Source organism: Octopus sinensis, linkage group LG9, assembly GCF_006345805.1.
Source record: "Octopus sinensis linkage group LG9, ASM634580v1, whole genome shotgun sequence".
Taxonomy (NCBI): Eukaryota; Metazoa; Mollusca; class Cephalopoda; order Octopoda; family Octopodidae; genus Octopus; species Octopus sinensis.
Window position 1 is genome coordinate 13,571,788 of NC_043005.1, and position 19,288 is coordinate 13,591,075.

The 19,288-nt window shown below is 40.8% G+C and overlaps 1 protein-coding gene across 1 annotated transcript in view; it reads right to left on the reverse strand.

The window, feature by feature from the left end:
* Positions 1 to 14,772: 14,772 nt before the first annotated feature.
* Positions 14,773 to 19,288, reverse strand: part of LOC115215718 (adhesion G-protein coupled receptor G6) — a 136,291-nt gene continuing 131,775 nt past the window's right edge. The window contains exons 24-26 of the mRNA XM_029785011.2: positions 18,648 to 19,039; positions 18,055 to 18,102; positions 14,773 to 15,207 (exon numbers count right to left, since the gene is read on the reverse strand). Coding sequence (XP_029640871.1) covers positions 15,128 to 15,207; positions 18,055 to 18,102; positions 18,648 to 19,039 — 520 coding nt within the window. The 3' untranslated portion in view covers positions 14,773 to 15,127. The remainder of the gene's footprint in view (positions 15,208 to 18,054; positions 18,103 to 18,647; positions 19,040 to 19,288) is intronic.

Below are 19,288 nucleotides of genomic sequence, written 5' to 3' on the forward strand. Positions count from 1 at the left end.
GGGGACGTAAACACACCAGCATCGGTTGTCAAGCGATGCTGGGGTGACAAGCACAAACACACAAACATTTACACACGCATACATACATACATACATACATACATATATATATATGCGACGGGCTTCTTTCAGTTTCCATCTACCAAATCTACTCACAGCCCGAGGGTATAGTAGAAGACACTTGCCCAAGGTGCCACGCAGTGGGACTGATATTCTTTTCAAAATTTGGTGGCACACCTGAACTAGAAATATAACTAAAAGTGTAGGGAGAAAAATTATATTCAGGTTATACTGCGGCACACCTAACATCGTCTCTTGGTTCACCAGTGTGCCGCGGTATACCGTTTGCGGAGCATTGGCTTATAGTGACCAGATGTTCGTGCCGCAAATTAGTTCGATCACTCCCGCCATCAAATCGACCATGTCTGAACTGGGGGGCGGGGCGCTGTGTATCACGTGTCAGGTGTCGAAGCGGCCGCAGAGAAACGTGAGATGAAGTGTTTTGATCAAGAATACAATGCATCACCCGTTCTAAGAATTGAAACTACGATCTAGCGATCGTCAGTGCAACACCCTAACCACTAAGCCATGCACCCTCGCACGCACGCACACACACACACATCTATATATATATGTACACGCGCGCGCAAATTGTATACATATAGACTATGCGCATGTATACACCTATGACAAGTATAACAATGTGTATGGCGCGCGCGTGTTTTGTGTGTGTGTGAGTGTATACCGTAAATCTTCGAGTATAGTCCGCCCTTGAGTATAATACGCAGGGGATTTTTAGGGGGATAAACCTAAACCTTGTGTATCATACACACCCCTTTTCTAACTTGAGTCGTGCGTAATTAAGCCTGCAGCACCTAGTCGAACAAACACTTCTACGCATGCGTAATACAATAATGGTGATGTTCTTAACTGTTATATGGGAATGTAAATACGTTTGCAAATAGTTTTTGTTACATGTTGTTCTGTGTTCTGAATACTTTTATTTTAATAAATGTTGCTTACTGCAAGTTATGGATGATTCTTTTATGACTTCATTGCTTTCAGGCTTAGCTTAAGGTATTTTCGCGCCCGACATCACAAAAATGCGTCTGAATAAACATTGCTGGGCAGCAAATAGAGACTCGGACGTTGCTTAGAAAATATTTTTCATTTTTAACCTCGTATATAATACGCACTAGGGATTTTGACCTTTAAATTTTTGGGGAAAAAATGCGGATTATACTCGTGGATTTACGGTATTCTTTGTACGTAAGTTAACTGAATTACGTATCATTTGAACTGGAGATTTTCAAGTGGTTTTTGAATCGAAATGTATATAACATTAAATTGAGAGGAAATTTCAAACGGAAGTATATATTGAATACTATAAACAATGTAAATAACACATACACACAAATGGTTATTATGTAAACATCAATCTAAGAGAAAAAAGATGCGTACATATTTGTATGTGTGTGTAGGACGTATGCATATAGCATACTATATACATATAGACTCCTTCGCTCCAAGGAGCGTTGATTTATCATGGCAGCTATTTGTGGACATTGTCACAAACATATGTCTACACAACACCCCCTATGGTCCATGGACAAGACAAAATACGGACTAACACGTCCCAGAAAATCTCTCATACAAAAAATAAAGAGAACGAATAAAAAAAATCAACGGGCTAAAATATTGCCAGCTGCAACACTCCCACATGATATAGACTCGGTTTCTTTATTAGCCATAAGGGCCCCAACATAGAGGGGGACAAACAAGGACAGACAGGACACCACAGAGGGGACAACACATAGAACGAATATGATGAGATGATTATACAATAATGGGGTTATGAACGGCTGCATGCGCCCCTCATCACATGCATTACCGTTAATGTTTTTAAACTGTCTGTTTTTATAATGTGTTTATATAACAATTGATTATCGTAGACTCGCCAAAATCAAGGAAACGTCATCCCCCAAACTGTTTGAAAAATGTTATTGACGATCAAAGAAAAGCTGAAGAGAAATGGACCATTGATAAAATAAGAGCCAATCCGAAAGTGTTCTTCTCATTCGCTAAAAAACATAAGGTTGCAGTCTCGTCTATTGGACCTCTCATTGCTGAAAACAACACACTGCAAAGTGGTGCAGAGAACATGGTCGAGATTCTGCAGAAGCAATGCTGCTCCTATTTTAGCAACCCGGATTTGATTAATCTGAACAGCATTGACTAATCAAACCCAGTGCACACCCTGTGTGATATGACATTTGGTGTCCCAGATATCATAGTAGCTATATGTAAAACTAGCAGTATCACCCGGCGTTGCTCGGGTTTGTAAGGGAAATAACTATAAAGCATTTTTAGAGAGTTATAGCCCAAAAATAGCAAAAAAATGGAAAAAAATGATGGTAAATTTTTTTTGAGAGTTAAAAGGTCGAGTTGCGTCCCCTAGACAGTCTGTGGTTTGTGTTCTGATTCTCGACCCCATGTCGAATTTATCGATTTTTTTCAGAACTGGGGGAACTTTTCAAAATTTTCGCTGCGTTAGTTTTGAATTATGACATTGGGCTATGTGTGTATCAAGTTTCATCAGAATCGGTTGAAAGCCGTGGTCAGGGTGAGGGTACAACCTAACAGACACACAGACACACACACAGACAAACTGCCGTTTATATAGAGAGAGATAACAAACATTTCAGCTGCAGGTCCTGACAGATTCCTCGCTTAAAGTCCTGAAGGAATGCCGTCACCACCTCGCATCCCCCACTAGCCATTCTCTGGAGGAAATCACTAGACGCTGGCTATATTCTTGATGGTTTCCTTTCTCAGTCGATCGTTATAGTTTTCAAAGAGGACAGCAAGTCCCAGGCAGTGAATTACCGACCTATCTCCCTTCTCGTGTCATCAAATTATTTGAGAGAGTGGTGCCATCGAGAGTGACTTATTTCCTGGAAAGCAACAACCTGTTGGTTCCCAACTAGAATGGTTTCCGCAATGGCAAGGACTGCCTTACACACCTCCTGCATCATTTCGACGATATCCTAAAAGCCTTGGGTGAGGGATCCAATGCAGATGTCGTATCTTCACTTCAGCAATGCCTTTGACATGGTTGACCACAACATCTTGTTAGAAAAAAAAAACAAACTCTCCAGCATTGGAGTGCAAGGGAAGCTCCTAAAGTGGCTCAAACACTTTCTGATGAACAGAACGCAGCATGTAGTGATCAATGGTGTTCGATCAAGCACAGCAAAAGTCATCAGTGGTGTCCCACAAGGCACTGTGTTAGGCTCACTCCTGTTCCTTATCTACATAAATGACATCATCAGGGTTATTAGATATCTTTATATATAAAAGTGAGGTTGTGTGCTGTCTGTCTCCTACGATTTAGATTCCTAACTACTCCCACATTTTGCGGTGCAGTTTAACCAAAACCGGGTATCTTATAGTCGTGATTCATATCGAGCCCTTCTGGGTATTAGCGCGCGTCTACGATGAGTGTACGATTTTAAAAAAATTTACCATCATTTTTTCCATTTTAATGCATTTTTTTCGCTATTATATAAGGGAAGTAACTCTCTAAAAATGTCTACGATGAGTCAACGATTTAAAAAAAAATTTACCATCATTTTTTCCATTTTTAATGCATTTTTTGGCTATTTTTTGGCTATAACTCTCTAAAAATGCTTATATAGTTATTTCCCTTACAAACCCGAGCAACGCCGGGCGATACTGCTAGTAGTAGTATAAAAATTTTCGCGGATGATTCTAAGCTTCTGGAGGTTGTCGACAGGATGGCAGACCGGACAAATCTTCAATCTGGGACCTGGTTGCTGTTGTCCAATGGGCGCAGAAACATAACATGCAACTGAACAGGAACACGTTTGAGTTAATCCACTTTGGTAAAAAGGCTTCACTTAAACAACCATATATTCTTCCTTCAGGTGAACACCTCACGGCATCAAACACCGCTAGGGACCTCTGTGTAACTGTCGACGATAACTTAAATTGGAGTGTCCACATAAACAAGGAAGTCGACATGGGTCGCAGGGCGTGCTCCTGGATCCTCAGGACTTTCCAGTCTATATGTTTATTACTATACGTGTTTGATTTTTGGAAATATATTTCAGTTTTGTCATGAAATCCAGTCATGAGGGAAATCTTTCAATAAAAGTTTATTATGTCACGAGCTGAACAGTCACACACTGATTCACTCACTCACTCATTCACTCACTCATTCACTCACTCATTCACTCACTCACTCACTCACTCACTCACTCACTCATTCACTCACTCACTCACTCACTCACTCACTCACTCACTCACTCACTCACTCATCACTCACTCACTCACTCACTCATTCATTCACTCACTTAATCACTCACTCATTCACTCACTCACTCATTCACTCACTCACTCACTCACTCATTCACTCACTCACTCATTCACTCACTCACTCATTCACTCATTCACTCGCTCGTTCATTCACTCACTCACTCATTCACTCACTCACTCACTCACTCATTCACTCACTCACTCATTCATTCACTCACTCACTCACTCACTCACTCACTCACTCGCTCACTCACTCACTCACTCACTCACTCACTCACTCACTCATTCACTCACTCATTCACTCACTCATTCACTCACTCACTCACTCACTCACTCATTCACTCACTCACTCACTCATTCACTCACTCATTCATTCACTCACTCACTTAATCACTCACTCACTCACTCATCACTAACGTCACATACTAATACCGAGACATTACCCACGAAAGGTTTCGGTTGGCCTAGTGGTAACTGGAAGATACCAGGTCAAGATGTCACTTAGTGAGTTTGAACTCCGGAACTCCGGTTGGGAAGCAAACTTTTTACCACACAGTCACATCCGCAGTATGTAATTTCCTGGGTCTATTCTGAGACTGCGTCTCTCTCGTATCAACTATTAGTAGCTATGGGCGAGATGTAAGTTGCAAGGACGTAAATACTGATCTCAGCTCAAAAGTTGTAGTTTAATCTTAGGCGAGCCCTGTTGACCTATGATTGACAACGTTTACAAATCCTTCCACGTGTATGTTCTTCCCAGATTTAAGACAATAGCGTATAATTAGGAGCTGAGAAATGAATGGAATACTTGGTGTGTGTCTTGTTGTAGCTACCTCCTCCTAAAAAAAAATGAGAAATGGGCCTGGGTGTAATTCCTGCCCTTCCAACTGTGTGGAGTTAGCTAGAATAGATATAGACTCCTGTGTAGGTGTAGTGAGAATGCAATGAACTGTGTGTATGTATATTTATGTTGTTTGCGTATACATGTTTATACGAAAATATACATGCTGTTTATGTATGAATTTTTTATACGTAACTATTTTGGCTAGCTTTTCAGTACCAAACTACATCATGTCGTTGTCGTCAACTTATTCTCAACTCGCTGGCGAAAATTATTATTTGTCTACCGTATCTGTCACAGAAGTTGAATAAAGCCTTATTTCCTATACAGCAATTCTGTTCTCTTTACAAACGCTCGTCAGTCTGAAATTGTCCGTTCTGTACTTTGGTATTTACATTTCAGTAGGTAATAGTGGAGAAAGTTTATTAAAAGCTGCTAGAGTCACAGCCAGACATAAGAAAACCACAACCCAATCGAAATTAAAAACCAGAAAAAGGAACAGAAATTATCTGACTGGCAGGAAAAGGCGTTGCATGATAGATCCCCTGAGAGATTTGCAGGAAATAGTAGTAGTGAGGCATGGTTATGGTTACAGAAAGGTAAAGCTGAAGGGGAGGACAGAAAGTTTGTTAGTAGCTGCACAAGACCAAGCATTAAGGACTAATTGGATAAAAGCCATGATAAACAAAAACCAAGTAAATTCGCAATATAGATTATGCAAATCAAAAGAGGAAAGCGTTACTCATATAGTAAGTGAATGTAACATGCTGGCAGAGAAAGAATACGAGAAAAGACATGACAATCTAGGGAGAGCAATCCACTGGGTGTTGTGTAGAAAACTAGGATTTGAACATACTGATAAATCGTATGAACATGAACTTAGTAAAGTACTAAAATGTAAGAAATACAAGATGCTGTGGGACTTTAATATTCAGACTAACAGAGTAATAGAAGTTAGAAGGCCTGATTAGTAGTAGTAGTAGTAGTAGTAGTAGTAGCAGCAGCAGCAGCGTGAAGGCACGTGGCTTAGTGGTTAGGGCTTTCGGCTCACGATTGTAAGGTCGTGAGTTCGATTCCCGGCGACGCGTTGTGTCCTTGAGCAAGACACTTTATTTCACGTTGCTCCAGTCCACTCAGCTGGCAAAAATGAGTCGTACCTGTATTTCAAAGGGCCGGCCTTGTCACACTCTGTGTCACGCTGAATCTCCCTGAGAACTACGTTAGGGGTACACGTGTCTGTGGATTGCTCAGTCACTTGCACGTTAATTTCATGAGCAGGCTGTTCCGTTGATCGTATCAGCTGGGACCCTCGTCGTCGTAACCGACGGAGTGCTCCTACAGCAGCAGCAGCAGCAGCAGCAGCAGCAGTAGTAGTAGTAGTAGTAGTAGTAGTAGTAGTAGTAGTAGTAGTAGTAGTAGTAGTAGTAGTACTAGTAGTAGTAGCAGCAGCAGCAGCAGCGTGAAGGCACGTGGCTTAGTGGTTAGGGCTTTCGGCTCACGATTGTAAGGTCGTGAGTTCGATTCCCGGCGACGCGTTGTGTCCTTGAGCAAGACACTTTATTTCACGTTGCTCCAGTCCACTCAGCTGGCAAAAATGAGTCGTACCTGTATTTCAAAGGGCCGGCCTTGTCACACTCTGTGTCACGCTGAATCTCCCTGAGAACTACGTTAGGGGTACACGTGTCTGTGGATTGCTCAGTCACTTGCACGTTAATTTCATGAGCAGGCTGTTCCGTTGATCGTATCAGCTGGGACCCTCGTCGTCGTAACCGACGGAGTGCTCCTACAGCAGCAGCAGCAGCAGCAGCAGCAGTAGTAGTAGTAGTAGTATAGTAGTAGTAGTAGTAGTAGTAGTAGTAGTAGTAGTAGTAGATAAAGAGAATAGAAAGTGCCAGGTAATTGACTTTACAGTCCCAAATGATGAAAACATTAATATGAGAAGAATAGAAAAAATAGCAAAGCACCAGGACCTAACTATTGACTTACTGGGACTATGGAAAGTGCGGGTAAAATGTATCCCAGTAGTCATAGGTGCATTGGGGACTGTCCCTAAAGATCTGAACTGATGGATAGAGGAAATAGGCATCAAACCCAGTTTAGTACAGCTGCAGAAAACAATGTTTTTAGAGATATTTTCTTTTCCAACAGCATAATTTGTTAAGTGTGTATAATAATAATAATAATAATAATAATAATAATAATAATAATAATAATAATAATAATAATAATAAATGCCCTGATGCATTATAAATGCCCTGATGCATTACATAAATGCCCTGATGCATTACCAGGCAGTGGCTCTTATGGCTTCTGATCTTAACTGATTGGAAGTGTTATCATGTACATTGTTTTGTCTTGGTATAAAAGATGGGCTACAGCAAATATTCTGCTCAATACCACAGATTTGCTTGTCAGGTGTTTGACCTTAACCAGTTGAGCATGTCTCTTAGTGGCTGACAATATGTGCATCTCTGATCACGAGCAGAAGTAGTGGGGGAGCATCATAGCCATGTGTTGAGAGGGATTCTTTGGGGTTTGAATAGTTCGCCTCTGGAAACATGGGTGGTTCTTTCAACATCCTTAAACAACCCTTATTCAGGGACCGTTTGAGCGGGATGGGCTACTCAACCTGAAGAAAATTCTAACTGGGCCCCACCTGCAAGGTCATGTGCTGTTTATCTTGATATGAGATCACCATGTCGCGCACATATGGTTGTGATGCATGTGCCTGGTGTACCTTTATCAGACGGGTAGTCATGATGGGTATATTGGGCTTCGTATATTTTACCCCAGTGTCACTTTGATGGCATGAACTGCTCTCTCACTCAATAATAATAATAATAATAATAATAATAATAAATTCCATGATGCAGTATAAATGCCCTGATACAGTACCAGATAGTGGCTCTCATGGCTTCTGATCTTAATTGCTTGGAAGTGTTATCATGTACATTGTTTTGTCTTGGTATAAAAGATGGACTACAGTAAATATTCTGCTCAATACCATAAAAATTAGCAGGAAGTATACACGTTATACAGTATAAGTAAAAAAAAAGTACACAGTATATGTCAGTAAAATAAAAAAGGAAAAGGTGATAGCAATATGATCCTCCTGAGACAGAAGGGCCCATAGAGCCAATCGAGGAACCCCCACCATCCAGGAGCTCCCTGAACACCATGGGCAGCTGCCCTCCCCAATTCTTGTCCGACACACAGGTCCACAATTTCATTTTACATTGCCAAATGTTTGTGTGCTTTGTTCAAGGTAATTATTATTTAAAGTGCAATTATTGCGTATACATAACTGTAATTGATGGTTTCAGGTACAATATCGTCCTTACAAATTTCTGATCTTATGCTAATGTGTGAAATCTGAATTTGCACCTGTCTCCTGTTACATTTTTATCTGTATATTACATTTTATTATTCACTAAATCGTGTTGTCTTGCTGATGAACACCTATGACACCTATGACACCTATGTGATAAAAAAGATTTAGATGTTCTCACATTACAAGTCAACAGCTTGCTTGATACAACTCCATTAACGTTTTTACAGGGAGAAAGAGAGAAGGTAAGGATGGAAGTTAGGAAAACTAGAAAATAAAGATTAAGCTGGAATTTTGAATAAAAAACGGTGGACGTGTCAAATAGGCATCCCACTTGTATTTTTTAAAAATTTGTTTTCAAAATTTTCTTCCAATTCCTGTTTTTAGTAACAAAGATTATAATTTTGTCAAAAAGAAAATAATAAAGGCATTACTCTTTTACTTGTTTCAGTCATTTGACTGTGGCCATGCTGGAGCACCGCCTTTAGTCGAGCAACTCGACCCCGGGACTTATTCTTTTGTAAGCCCCAGTACTTATTCTATCGGTCTCTTTTGCCGAACCGCTAAGTGACGAGGACATAAACACACCAGCATCGGTTGTCAAGCAATGCTAGGGGGACAAACACAGATACACAAACACATACACGCATATATATATATATATATATATATATATATATATATATATATATATATATATATATATATACATATATACGACGGGCTTCTTTCAGTTTCCGTCTACCAAATCCACTCGCAAGGCATTGGTCGGCCGGGGACTATAGCTGAAGACACTTGCCCAAGATGCCACGCAGTGGGACTGAACCCGGAACCATGTGGTTGATTAGCAAGCTACTTACCACACAGCCTTAAAACAAAAGTTTTTCAAAATTTCAATGGGTTGAATATTTATTAGTGTACTCGTATATGTTTCTTACAGTCACATACATGTCTGTATTAAAAAAAATTTTTTTAACAGTTATGCTTTATTATATATATAACACGTATGTATATGATACATATTATAATACAAAAGAAAAACAAAGAAAAAAGAAACAAAAAAGGAAGAAAGAAAATAAAGAAAAAAGCATCACTACAATACCAAGTACTTCAATTGCTCGCACACCACAAGGTTCAACGGAACCTACTGAAGCAAGTCAACCCGCTTGCGGCATCACGACGGGCGATGGCGAGGTTAAGGCGTTGGAAGTGTCTAGTACCCTCTCGCGCATCACCTGACACCTCAGTAAGACGACAAAACAACGATGACAAGAGCTTCGCCGTTAGGGGCCCAGTTCCTCCAGACGTCTCAAAACTTTCTGCTAGGTATAAGCCCTGAAATTTTAGGGGAGTGAGTAAAGTCGATTACATCGACCCCAGTACTCAACTGATACTTAATTAATCGAAAGGATGAAAAGCAAAGTCGACCTCGGCGGAACTTAGCGGCAGACGAAATACTGCTGAGCATTTCGCCCGGCCTGCTAACAGTTCTGCCAGCTCGCTGCCTTCCTCTAAACACCTCGGAAGTAGTGACCTTCCCAGTGATTTGCTTTCGATAATTTTCCAATTTTCATTTCGAGATCGTAAAACGAAATACCAAATATTTTCGCTTGCGTATTCGTGTAATCGTAATCTACTGCCTTTAAGACGTTATTAAAAGAAAAAATGAAAAAAGTTATTAGAAGATCGGTTAGGATCGGTGGTGTTAGTGGTGGTGGTCGTGGGAGGTAAAAATTGAAACTCTTTATATGTTAATCTATTCATCTGTTTGGAGACTCAAAATCTTCCGTTTTTGAAACATAATTTTGCAAAACAAATTCGAAATAATGCCGCAAAAAAAAAATAAAATAAAAAAGAGAGAAAGAAATTACTGAAAGCGTACTGGGACAATAAATTTTAAAAAATGAAGTTTTTGCAAACAACTTGCAATTGCAAGTGCTACCAGTTGAAAGCTCTGCATACTGGATGGTAGCAAACTTATGGAGTCATCGGGTGAGAATGCGCGCTGTATCGGGGCTGTTAACCTTGGTGTGTATACACAACAGCGAGAAAGCTAAACCTAAAGCGAGTTGCTGGGTTCGTATCAGTGTTGGTGGAGACGACGTGAAGTTGACGGACGACGATAAGCTAAAGCGTCGGTGTTGATGACGGCGTCAAAGTGAAGTAGACCATTGTGATGCGACGGTAGAGAAAGGCGACGCTGTAGTGAAGGCGACGGCGGAGAACGGCCCTGAGTTGATGTATGTTGGTGTTGGTGTCGACGCTGGCTGTAGCAGAAATATGGCTGGGTCGCTGGAACTGGTGTCGTCGCGGGAACTGGTTGGTCTGACGTGGTCAATGGTCAGAGTCCAAAGACCCCGATTCACTGGATCGTTGGATTTTTACAACATTCTAGAGACTCCAGAAGAAAACTCAAAAGACTGTGTCACATGATCTTATTGGAAGGTTCTTCTGATTGGTTGGTTCACACATTGGCGCGAAATAAGTCAAGAGACAAACTGCACCAATGCCAACCAATCAGAGCAGTGGACACAACAGGGTTCAAATAGCGGCCAAAAGTTAACTGTCATCTGCTACATTATTTGTACGATCTCTCTCAAATAGTGAGGATATCACCGAGCTACGCTACAATGGTATTTGCATTACGATGAGTTAGGCCTAGTGACAACAAATATTCAAATAAGAATTAGAACATCGAATTTTCTTTTTTCCTTTTGCAGAATCGTAATTTCCGTTATTACATCCAGGAAAGCTCCAAGGAGGGGAGGAAGGGAAAGAATAACATCCTAGATAGTTCCGAGGAAGGGGAGGAATAACTTCCTGGAAAGCTCCGAAGAGGGGAGAAAGGGTAGGAATAAATTCCTGGAAAGTTCTAAGTAGGGGAGGAATTACTTCCGGGAAAGCTCCAAGGAGACAGAGGAATAACTACGTGGAAAGTTCCGAGGAGAGGAATTACACCCTGGAAAGTTCTAAGGAGGGGAGGAATTACTTCTTGGAAAGTTCCGAGGAAGGGGAGGAATTATTTTCTGTAAAATTCCAAGGTTAGTGAGGAATTAATTACTTCCTTGAAAGTTCCGAGGAGGAAGAATTTCTTCCAGGAAAGTTTCGATGAGGTGGAGGTATTTCTTCCTGGAAAGTTCCAAGGAGAGGGAGAAGGAGAGGGATTACTTCCTGGAGAGTTCCGCGGATGGAGAGGAATCACATCCTGGAAAGTTCCAAGGAGGGGGAGGAATTTCATCCTGGAAAGTTCCAAAGAGGGGAGGAATTACTTCCTGCAAAGTTCCAGGAGGAGTAATTTCTTCCTGGAAAGTTTCGTGGAGGGAGAAGGAGAGTAAATACTTCCTGGAAAGTTTCAAGGAGGGGAGGAATTACTACCTGGAAAGTTCCGAGGATGTGGAGGAATTACTTCCTGGAAAGTTCCAAGGAATGGTAAGAATAAATTCTTGGAAAGTTCCGAGGAGGGGGTGAATTACTTTCTCGAAAGTTCCAAGGTGCGGTAGAAAGGGAGGAATAACTTCCTGGAAAGTTCCAAGGAGGGGAGGAATTATTTCCTGGAAATTTCCAAGAAGGGGAGGAATTACTTCCTGGAAAGTTTCGAGGAGTAGGAAGCATTACTTCCAGGAAAGTTCCAAGGATGTGGAGGAATTACATCCTGGAATGTTTCAAGGAAGGGGAGGAAGAGGCGGAAGGGAAGAATTACTTCCTGGAAAGTTCTGTAACGGGCAAACCTTGTATTCTGCTGTCCCCTATAATTGGACCATTTCCTTTTTCATTAATCCCTATTTACATAAAATTAGTTTCTAATTTCAGTACAAGGCTAGCCATTTTAAAGACTAGAGTTAGTCAACTGGATTGATTTCGGTATTTGATTAGTATTTATTTTATCAACTCCCGAGAGATGCAAGTCCAAGTTAACTACAGTGCGACTTAAACCCATATTTTCAACAAATGGAAGAAATACCACAAAGCATTTTCCGATACCAGCATGAAAATATAGTAGTTGTCTCAACAACGCCATTAATCTAAAACAGCTCAAAAGTCTCAGGCTTTGCTCCCTCCACTGCCGCTGGGAGTTCTGGAAAATATTCCATCAACATTGCCCATCTTTAAAATTCGTCCGAAGCTTGGTCCCCGTGCCATCTGCCCACTACAGAAATGTTCGTGTCGTATCACAACACTATGACTGAACTATTTCACCCCAATTGGCCCTGCTCTCTTCAACATCGTGCCAGACACACATAAAGAAGAAACATATCTTCACGGTATTCAAACGATCCCTAGATGATTATCCCCAACAAATACCAGATAAACCACCCGCTCCCAGATATGTCTCTGAAAACAATAACTCTCTGCTTGAATGAGCTACGGTTCCCCAGAGCTGACTGTGTATCTCTTCCAGGTGGTGCTATCAAATTAGACATGGCCTGAGTCAACTTCGGCCGAAACTTATCTAAGTAATCTAATCTATGCTGTAACCTTTTAATTAAAGCATGACAACGTGGGTAGAGGCTGATATCTTAACATTTCTGATGGTCTCAAGTATAAAAAAATTATTTAAAGATCTATATAGAACTACATTCAGAGTATGTCTATAAGCTATTGTGTTTAGACTTGGTTTCTATCCTCAAACTGTTCCGTTTTGTAGATGCAATTTTTTTTTAAATAAAGCACTCCGAAATGAGTAAAATCAAAAATCTGCAACAATCTCGGTCCCATGAGTATCGGATAATGAATTTTCAACTGTGTAAAGAAACTGATTGTGGTGATCGTAGTTTTGATGGTGGTTGTGGTGAAAGCTGAGACTGTGATGATGATGATGGTCGAGATAAGTATGGGAGGAGGATAAAATGGTATTGGTGGTTATAATGGGGACTGGAGCGGTGTGATGCTGAGGTGATGGTGTTAATAGTTGTGTTGATGATATTGTAGTGGTTATATTGGCCGTAGAGGTGAAAGTGACTGTCAAGGTAACCGTCATGATAACGTTGATGGCGGTGTATGTAGTTGAAGTGGAAACAATGACAATGCTGCTGATGATGTTGGTGGTTGTGGTGGTGGTGATACTTACTTGTACTTGTGACAGCGTTCACCAGGGGCGGGTTGAGCCGTCTTCTTCTCTGGTCCTACGGCATCAGGAACCATGGCGGCCCACGCTCGACGGCCCTGTGCGAGGTCACTGGAGATAGCGAGCCATTCGCGGTTCCATCTGCGCAGACCGACCACCTGCGGACCTGAGAGCTCAGAGAGGTCCTCCTTTATCGTCGTTGCCCAGGTCTTCAGCTGCCCGCCCGTGCGTTTGCGCCAGCTGGGAAGTAGAGGTGGGAGGAGGACATCATGAATCAGCTCGCCCTCTGGACGCCGGGCAGAATGACCGAACCACCTTAAGCGCCGTTGTAGAAGCACTGAAGGGAGGGACCGGAGATTCAGGCGATGACAAAGACCGGCTGTAGGAACCCGATCAAAGCGTCGGCAGCGAAGCATGCGGCGGAGACAGTCATTGTCGAACATCTCCAGCCTTCGCTGATCGACTACCTTTCATAGGCCATGTTTCAAAACCACAGAGGAGGATAGTACGAACGACGGCCTGATAGATTCGCCCTTTGGTCACCGAGATCTCTCTTCTGTCCCACAGGCACTGCTGGAATCGCACAAATGCGGATCTGGCAGCACCTATGCGACGCTCGGCCTCGGCTGCGCCCTGGCCCGTTGGAACCACGTTGGTGGTGATGGTGGTAGGATAGTTGTGGTGGTGATTGTGATATGGTGGTAGTGGCGAGCTGGCAGTAACGTTAGCACGCCGGGCGAAATGCGTAGCCGTATTTCGTCTGCCGTTACGTCCTGAGTTCAAATTCCGCCGAGGTCAACTTTGCCTTTCATCCTTTCAGGGTCGATTAAATAAGTACCAGTTACACACTGGGGTCGATTAAATAAGTACCAGTTATGCACTGGGGTCGATATAATCGACTTAATCCGTTTGTCTGTCCTTGTTTGTCCTCTCTGTGTTTAGCCCCTTGTGGGTAGTAAAGAAATATTTAGTGGTGGTGGTCATTGTCGTCGTCATTGTAGTACTGCTCCTGCTGGTTTGGCGGAGGTCTGCACTCTCCGAGTGCTTTTCTAGTTTGATTAGCTATGACTTAAAGCTATGATTTAGAGCTATGACTTAGAGCTATGACTTAAAGCTATGACTTAAAGCTATGACTTAGAGCTACACAACATAAGCAGGACATTTGTAAGGTAGCTTAATATTTCAGCTTTATTTTATTACTTTTTTTTTTCATTTTGTAGTATTCACTTATGATGTATAAAACATAGTTAGTAAAAGATAAATTTTTTTTCAAGGGTAATTAATTACCATAAGCAAACAGTTCAATAGATTATAGTTCAAAAAGTTAAAACAGATGTGCAATAGTAAAATTAGATGAAGCACTCTTATTTTCTTTTTTTTTGTTTTTGTTTTGTACATGAATGATATCCATTGATTTTACACACGTTGTTGGATTTCTAGTTTTAAGTTAAATTCTATTTGTTTTGCAAGATAGCTTTAGATTTATTATGATAAAAAAATTTGAATACATGATTGCATGAAAAAGGAAGCTTTTAAGTAATTATTTAATGAGGTTTTACAGTCTTGTATTCATTTTGTCCCCATCTGAATTGGTAACCTTTGAACTCACTGCTCCACTACTAGAATCAGAATTATCTGAAAACAGAAATGAAAAGAAATAAATAATTATATAAAACGTTACATTTATGAATTTTATTCCAACATTTGCATAATGTCACTTCAAATACAGCTTTTCCATGCACCACTGCTTTGTTTCATAAGGTAAAGATATCTTTATATATAAAAGTAAGGTTGTGTGAGTGTCTGTCTACTCCGATTTAGATTCCTAACTACTCCCACATTTTGCGGTGCAGTTTAACCAAAAGCGGATATCTTATAGTCGTGATTCATATCGAGCCCTTGTGGGTATTAGCGCACGTCTACGATGAGTCTACGATTTAAAAAAAATTTACCATCATTTTTGCGCATTTTTAATGATTTTTGCTCGGTTTATATAAGGAAAGTAACTCTTTAAAAATGCTTATACAGTTATTTCCCTTACAAATCCGAGCAACGCCGGGCGATACTGCTAGTCTGAGATAAGATTTTGACTGCTTATCTTGAGATACATCTTATTGCATTCAAATCCTTTGTATATCTGATAACTATAGCAAAATTAATATAAATCCATCACAAAGGTTGGGAAAAGATTATGTCTCAAAAGATCAATTGAATATGCTTGTCATCTTGATTAACTCTTCAGCATTCAGATTACTTTGTCAAATGTAAAGTTTATTTATCCAAATTATTTTCAATTAATCTTTTACTCTTTTAATCTTTTACTTGTTTCAGTCATTTGACTGCGGCCATGCTGGAGCACCGCCTTTAGTCGAGCAACTCGACCCCGGGACTTATTCTTTGTAAGCCCAGTACTTATTCTATCGGTCTCTTTTGCCGAACCGCTAAGTGACGGGGACGTAAACACACCACCATCGGTTGCCAAGCAATGCTAGGGGGACAAACACAGACACACAAACACACACATACATATATATACATACACATATATACGACAGGCTTCTTTCAGTTTCCGTCTACCAAATCCACTCACAAGGCATTGGTCGGCCCGGGGCTATAGCAGAAGACACTTGCCCAAGATGCCACGCAGTGGGACTGAACCCGGAACCATGTGGTTGGTTAGCAAGCTACTTACCACACAGCCACTCCTGCGCCTAATCATTTATCATTTTGTTCAATTATTTTCAATTAATCATTTATCATTTTGCGGCTTTGAGACGTTGATGATGCATTTGTTTATATTTTGAATGGCATTGTAAGACAGGTGTGAAAGGCTGAATCTGAGCACTCTGAACATAAAACAGGAAGACGGCCATGCATAGGTCTGGCTGTGTCTGTCACGAGCACTTTCCACCACACAAGAAGTGTGACGGAGACTGTGCGGGGAAGCCAACCCCCATTGGCTGAAGGCATGACTGCCTTTGAGCACGAACGAGGCTTCTCACTGCTGAGGTGATGGCCAGAAAGGTCTCTGGGAAGCAGAGTCTGGCACCAATGCTACAGCCCTGTATCAGCCCGCTGCTTTGCACAGTGACATGCAAAGCAATGTATTCTCTCTTTGAGTGAAGAGTAGATTATATAACAGGTACATATAAGTGTTTCGTGGTAATGAAAGTGGTGTAAGATAATGACCATCAAAATAGAGCACCACATCTAGTACGGAGATTCTTTTACTGTTACTTGTTTCAGTCAGTTGACTATGGCCATGCTGGAGCACAGCCTTAAAGGGTTTTAGTCAAAGAAATTGAACCCAGGACTTATTCTTTGTAAGCCTAGTACTTATTCTATCGGTCTCTTTTGCTGAACCGCTAAGTTACAGATATGTAAACACACCAACATCGGTTATCAAGCGATGGTGGTGGTAGTGGTGGGGGACAAACACAGTCACACACCTAAATATATACATATATACATGATGGGCTTCTTTCAGTTTCCGTCAACAAAGTCAATTCACAAGGCTTTGGCTAGCCTGAAGCTATAGGTCAAAGACATTTCCCCAAGGTGCAATGCAGTGGGACTGAACCTGGAACCATGTGGCTGAGAAAGAAGCTTCTTACCATACAAAAAAAATTATATGCCTTGGCATATAATTAGAAATAATAAGGAGAAGACATAGTAGCTTGCTAACCAACCACATGGTTCTGGGTTCAGTCCCACTGCGTGGAATCTTGGGCAAGTGTCTTCTGCTATAGCCCTGAGCCGACCAATGCCTTATGAGTGGATTTGGTAGACGGAAACTGAAAGAAGCCTGTCGTATATATGTTAGTTTAGTTAGTTAGTTAATTTAGCTCAAAAGCAAATAGCAAGGCCATGTAGGGGGACATGGAGTTAAGTACAGGGTGGTGTTCATGTAAAGAGTTCAGGCCACTTGAGGTCCAGGGATGCTTTGAACAAAGCGGTCGTCGGCATCTTCACCATCTCGTCTGGCAGCTTGTTCCACGGATCCGCAACCCGGACGGAGAAAGCTCCTCTCCTTCGATTGAGGTGAAATCGTCGCAGGTAGAGCTTTTTGGAATGACCCCGCAGCCGACGCTCTGGAGCAGGAGTGAAGAACAGCTCTTTCGAGAGGTTACACTTTCCGCTTATAATGTTGTGGGCGAGAATGAGATCACCACGGCGTATGTGTATGTGTGTGTGTTTGTGTGTTTGTTCCCCTAGCATTGCTTGACAAACGATGCTGGTGTGTTTACATCCCCGTCACTTAGCGGTTCGGCAAAAAGAGACCGATAGAATAAGTACTGGGCTTACAAAAAGAATAAGTCCTGGGGTCGAGTTGCTCGACTAAAGGCGGTGCTCCGGCATGGCCGCAGTCAAATGACTGAAACAAGTAAAAGAGTAAAAGCGTATATAGAGTGTGTTAAAGAAAGAGTGAGAGTGAGAAATACAGAGAGTGATAGATAGAATGCAAAGCAATAATTAACTTACAAAGGTTTTGTTTTCCTAACATCTTTCCTTCAGATGAATCTTGAGTATCTAACGAGGGAATAGACGTAAAAAAAAAGGTATCAGTTTTGTGATATTGAGGCGGGAAACAAATATTGCTATTTTGATGTTGGATAAACAAGCTACTGCAAACATATGTGTGTATGTTTGTATGTATGTATGTATGTATGTATGTGTATGTATGTATGTTTGTATGCAAGTAAGTATGTATGTATGTATGTATATATATATATATATATATACAGTGGCGGCCAAAATGTTCAGAACGGCATTGTTTTCGTTAGAAAAGTAGATATAATTTTTTATCAAAGTAATTTTATATTCTATAATTTTCAGAGACAATAAATACGATATTATTTGTTATTGCCTGAGATTTTGGTGTAATTTGAGAATATAATACAAAAGTTATGGATGATTTAGTGATTTACAGCAAAATATATATATATATATATCCTTTTAAATAGTATCAGTGGAATTTTCGAAACATGTGTCGAAAGTAAAAATATTTGATTACACCTGCGTTAAACTCCATTTATTTATTCATATATATATATATATATAAAATATTCACTTACTTGTTTTATATTTGGTGTTACTCTTCAAATCTTCTTTCTTTTGTATGCATAAATACATGCAGATGACATCTCTAGCATCTTTCTTGTATAGACAGTAGAATATGAAGATAAACAATCCTTGAAGCGTATTGAAGATAGCGAAGAGGTATTTAAACACCAAAGCTGCCTCACCAAATGTGAAGAATGCTAATATCCAAGAGAGGCCAAGTAGGAAAAACACGCCAATGATTCCAAAAAGCCGTAATTTCCTTGCTTTGTGTTCAAATTTCTTGTCGTTTTTCATTGAAATAAGGCGCCCAATAATGAGAGAAAATATGGTAAGATTGAAGAGGAGAACAGCCACCACTGGAAACAGGAAAGCAGCATAGAAAGATGTCTGGGATAACCAGCAACTAGAAAGAAATGGGAAAACAATTAATTGCAAAATCTAGAACATGTTTTGTCAGGAGAGTAAAGTGATTACAATGATGAAGTGTACTCAAACCAAAAGAATTTATGATTAAATCCTAATCCTGGAAATGGGAATAAACAAAGCAACACAGCATCCATCATCATCATCATTTAGCATCCGCTTTCCATGCTAGCATGGGTTGGACGGTTCAACTGGGAAGCCAGAAGGCTGCACCAGGCCCAGTCTGATC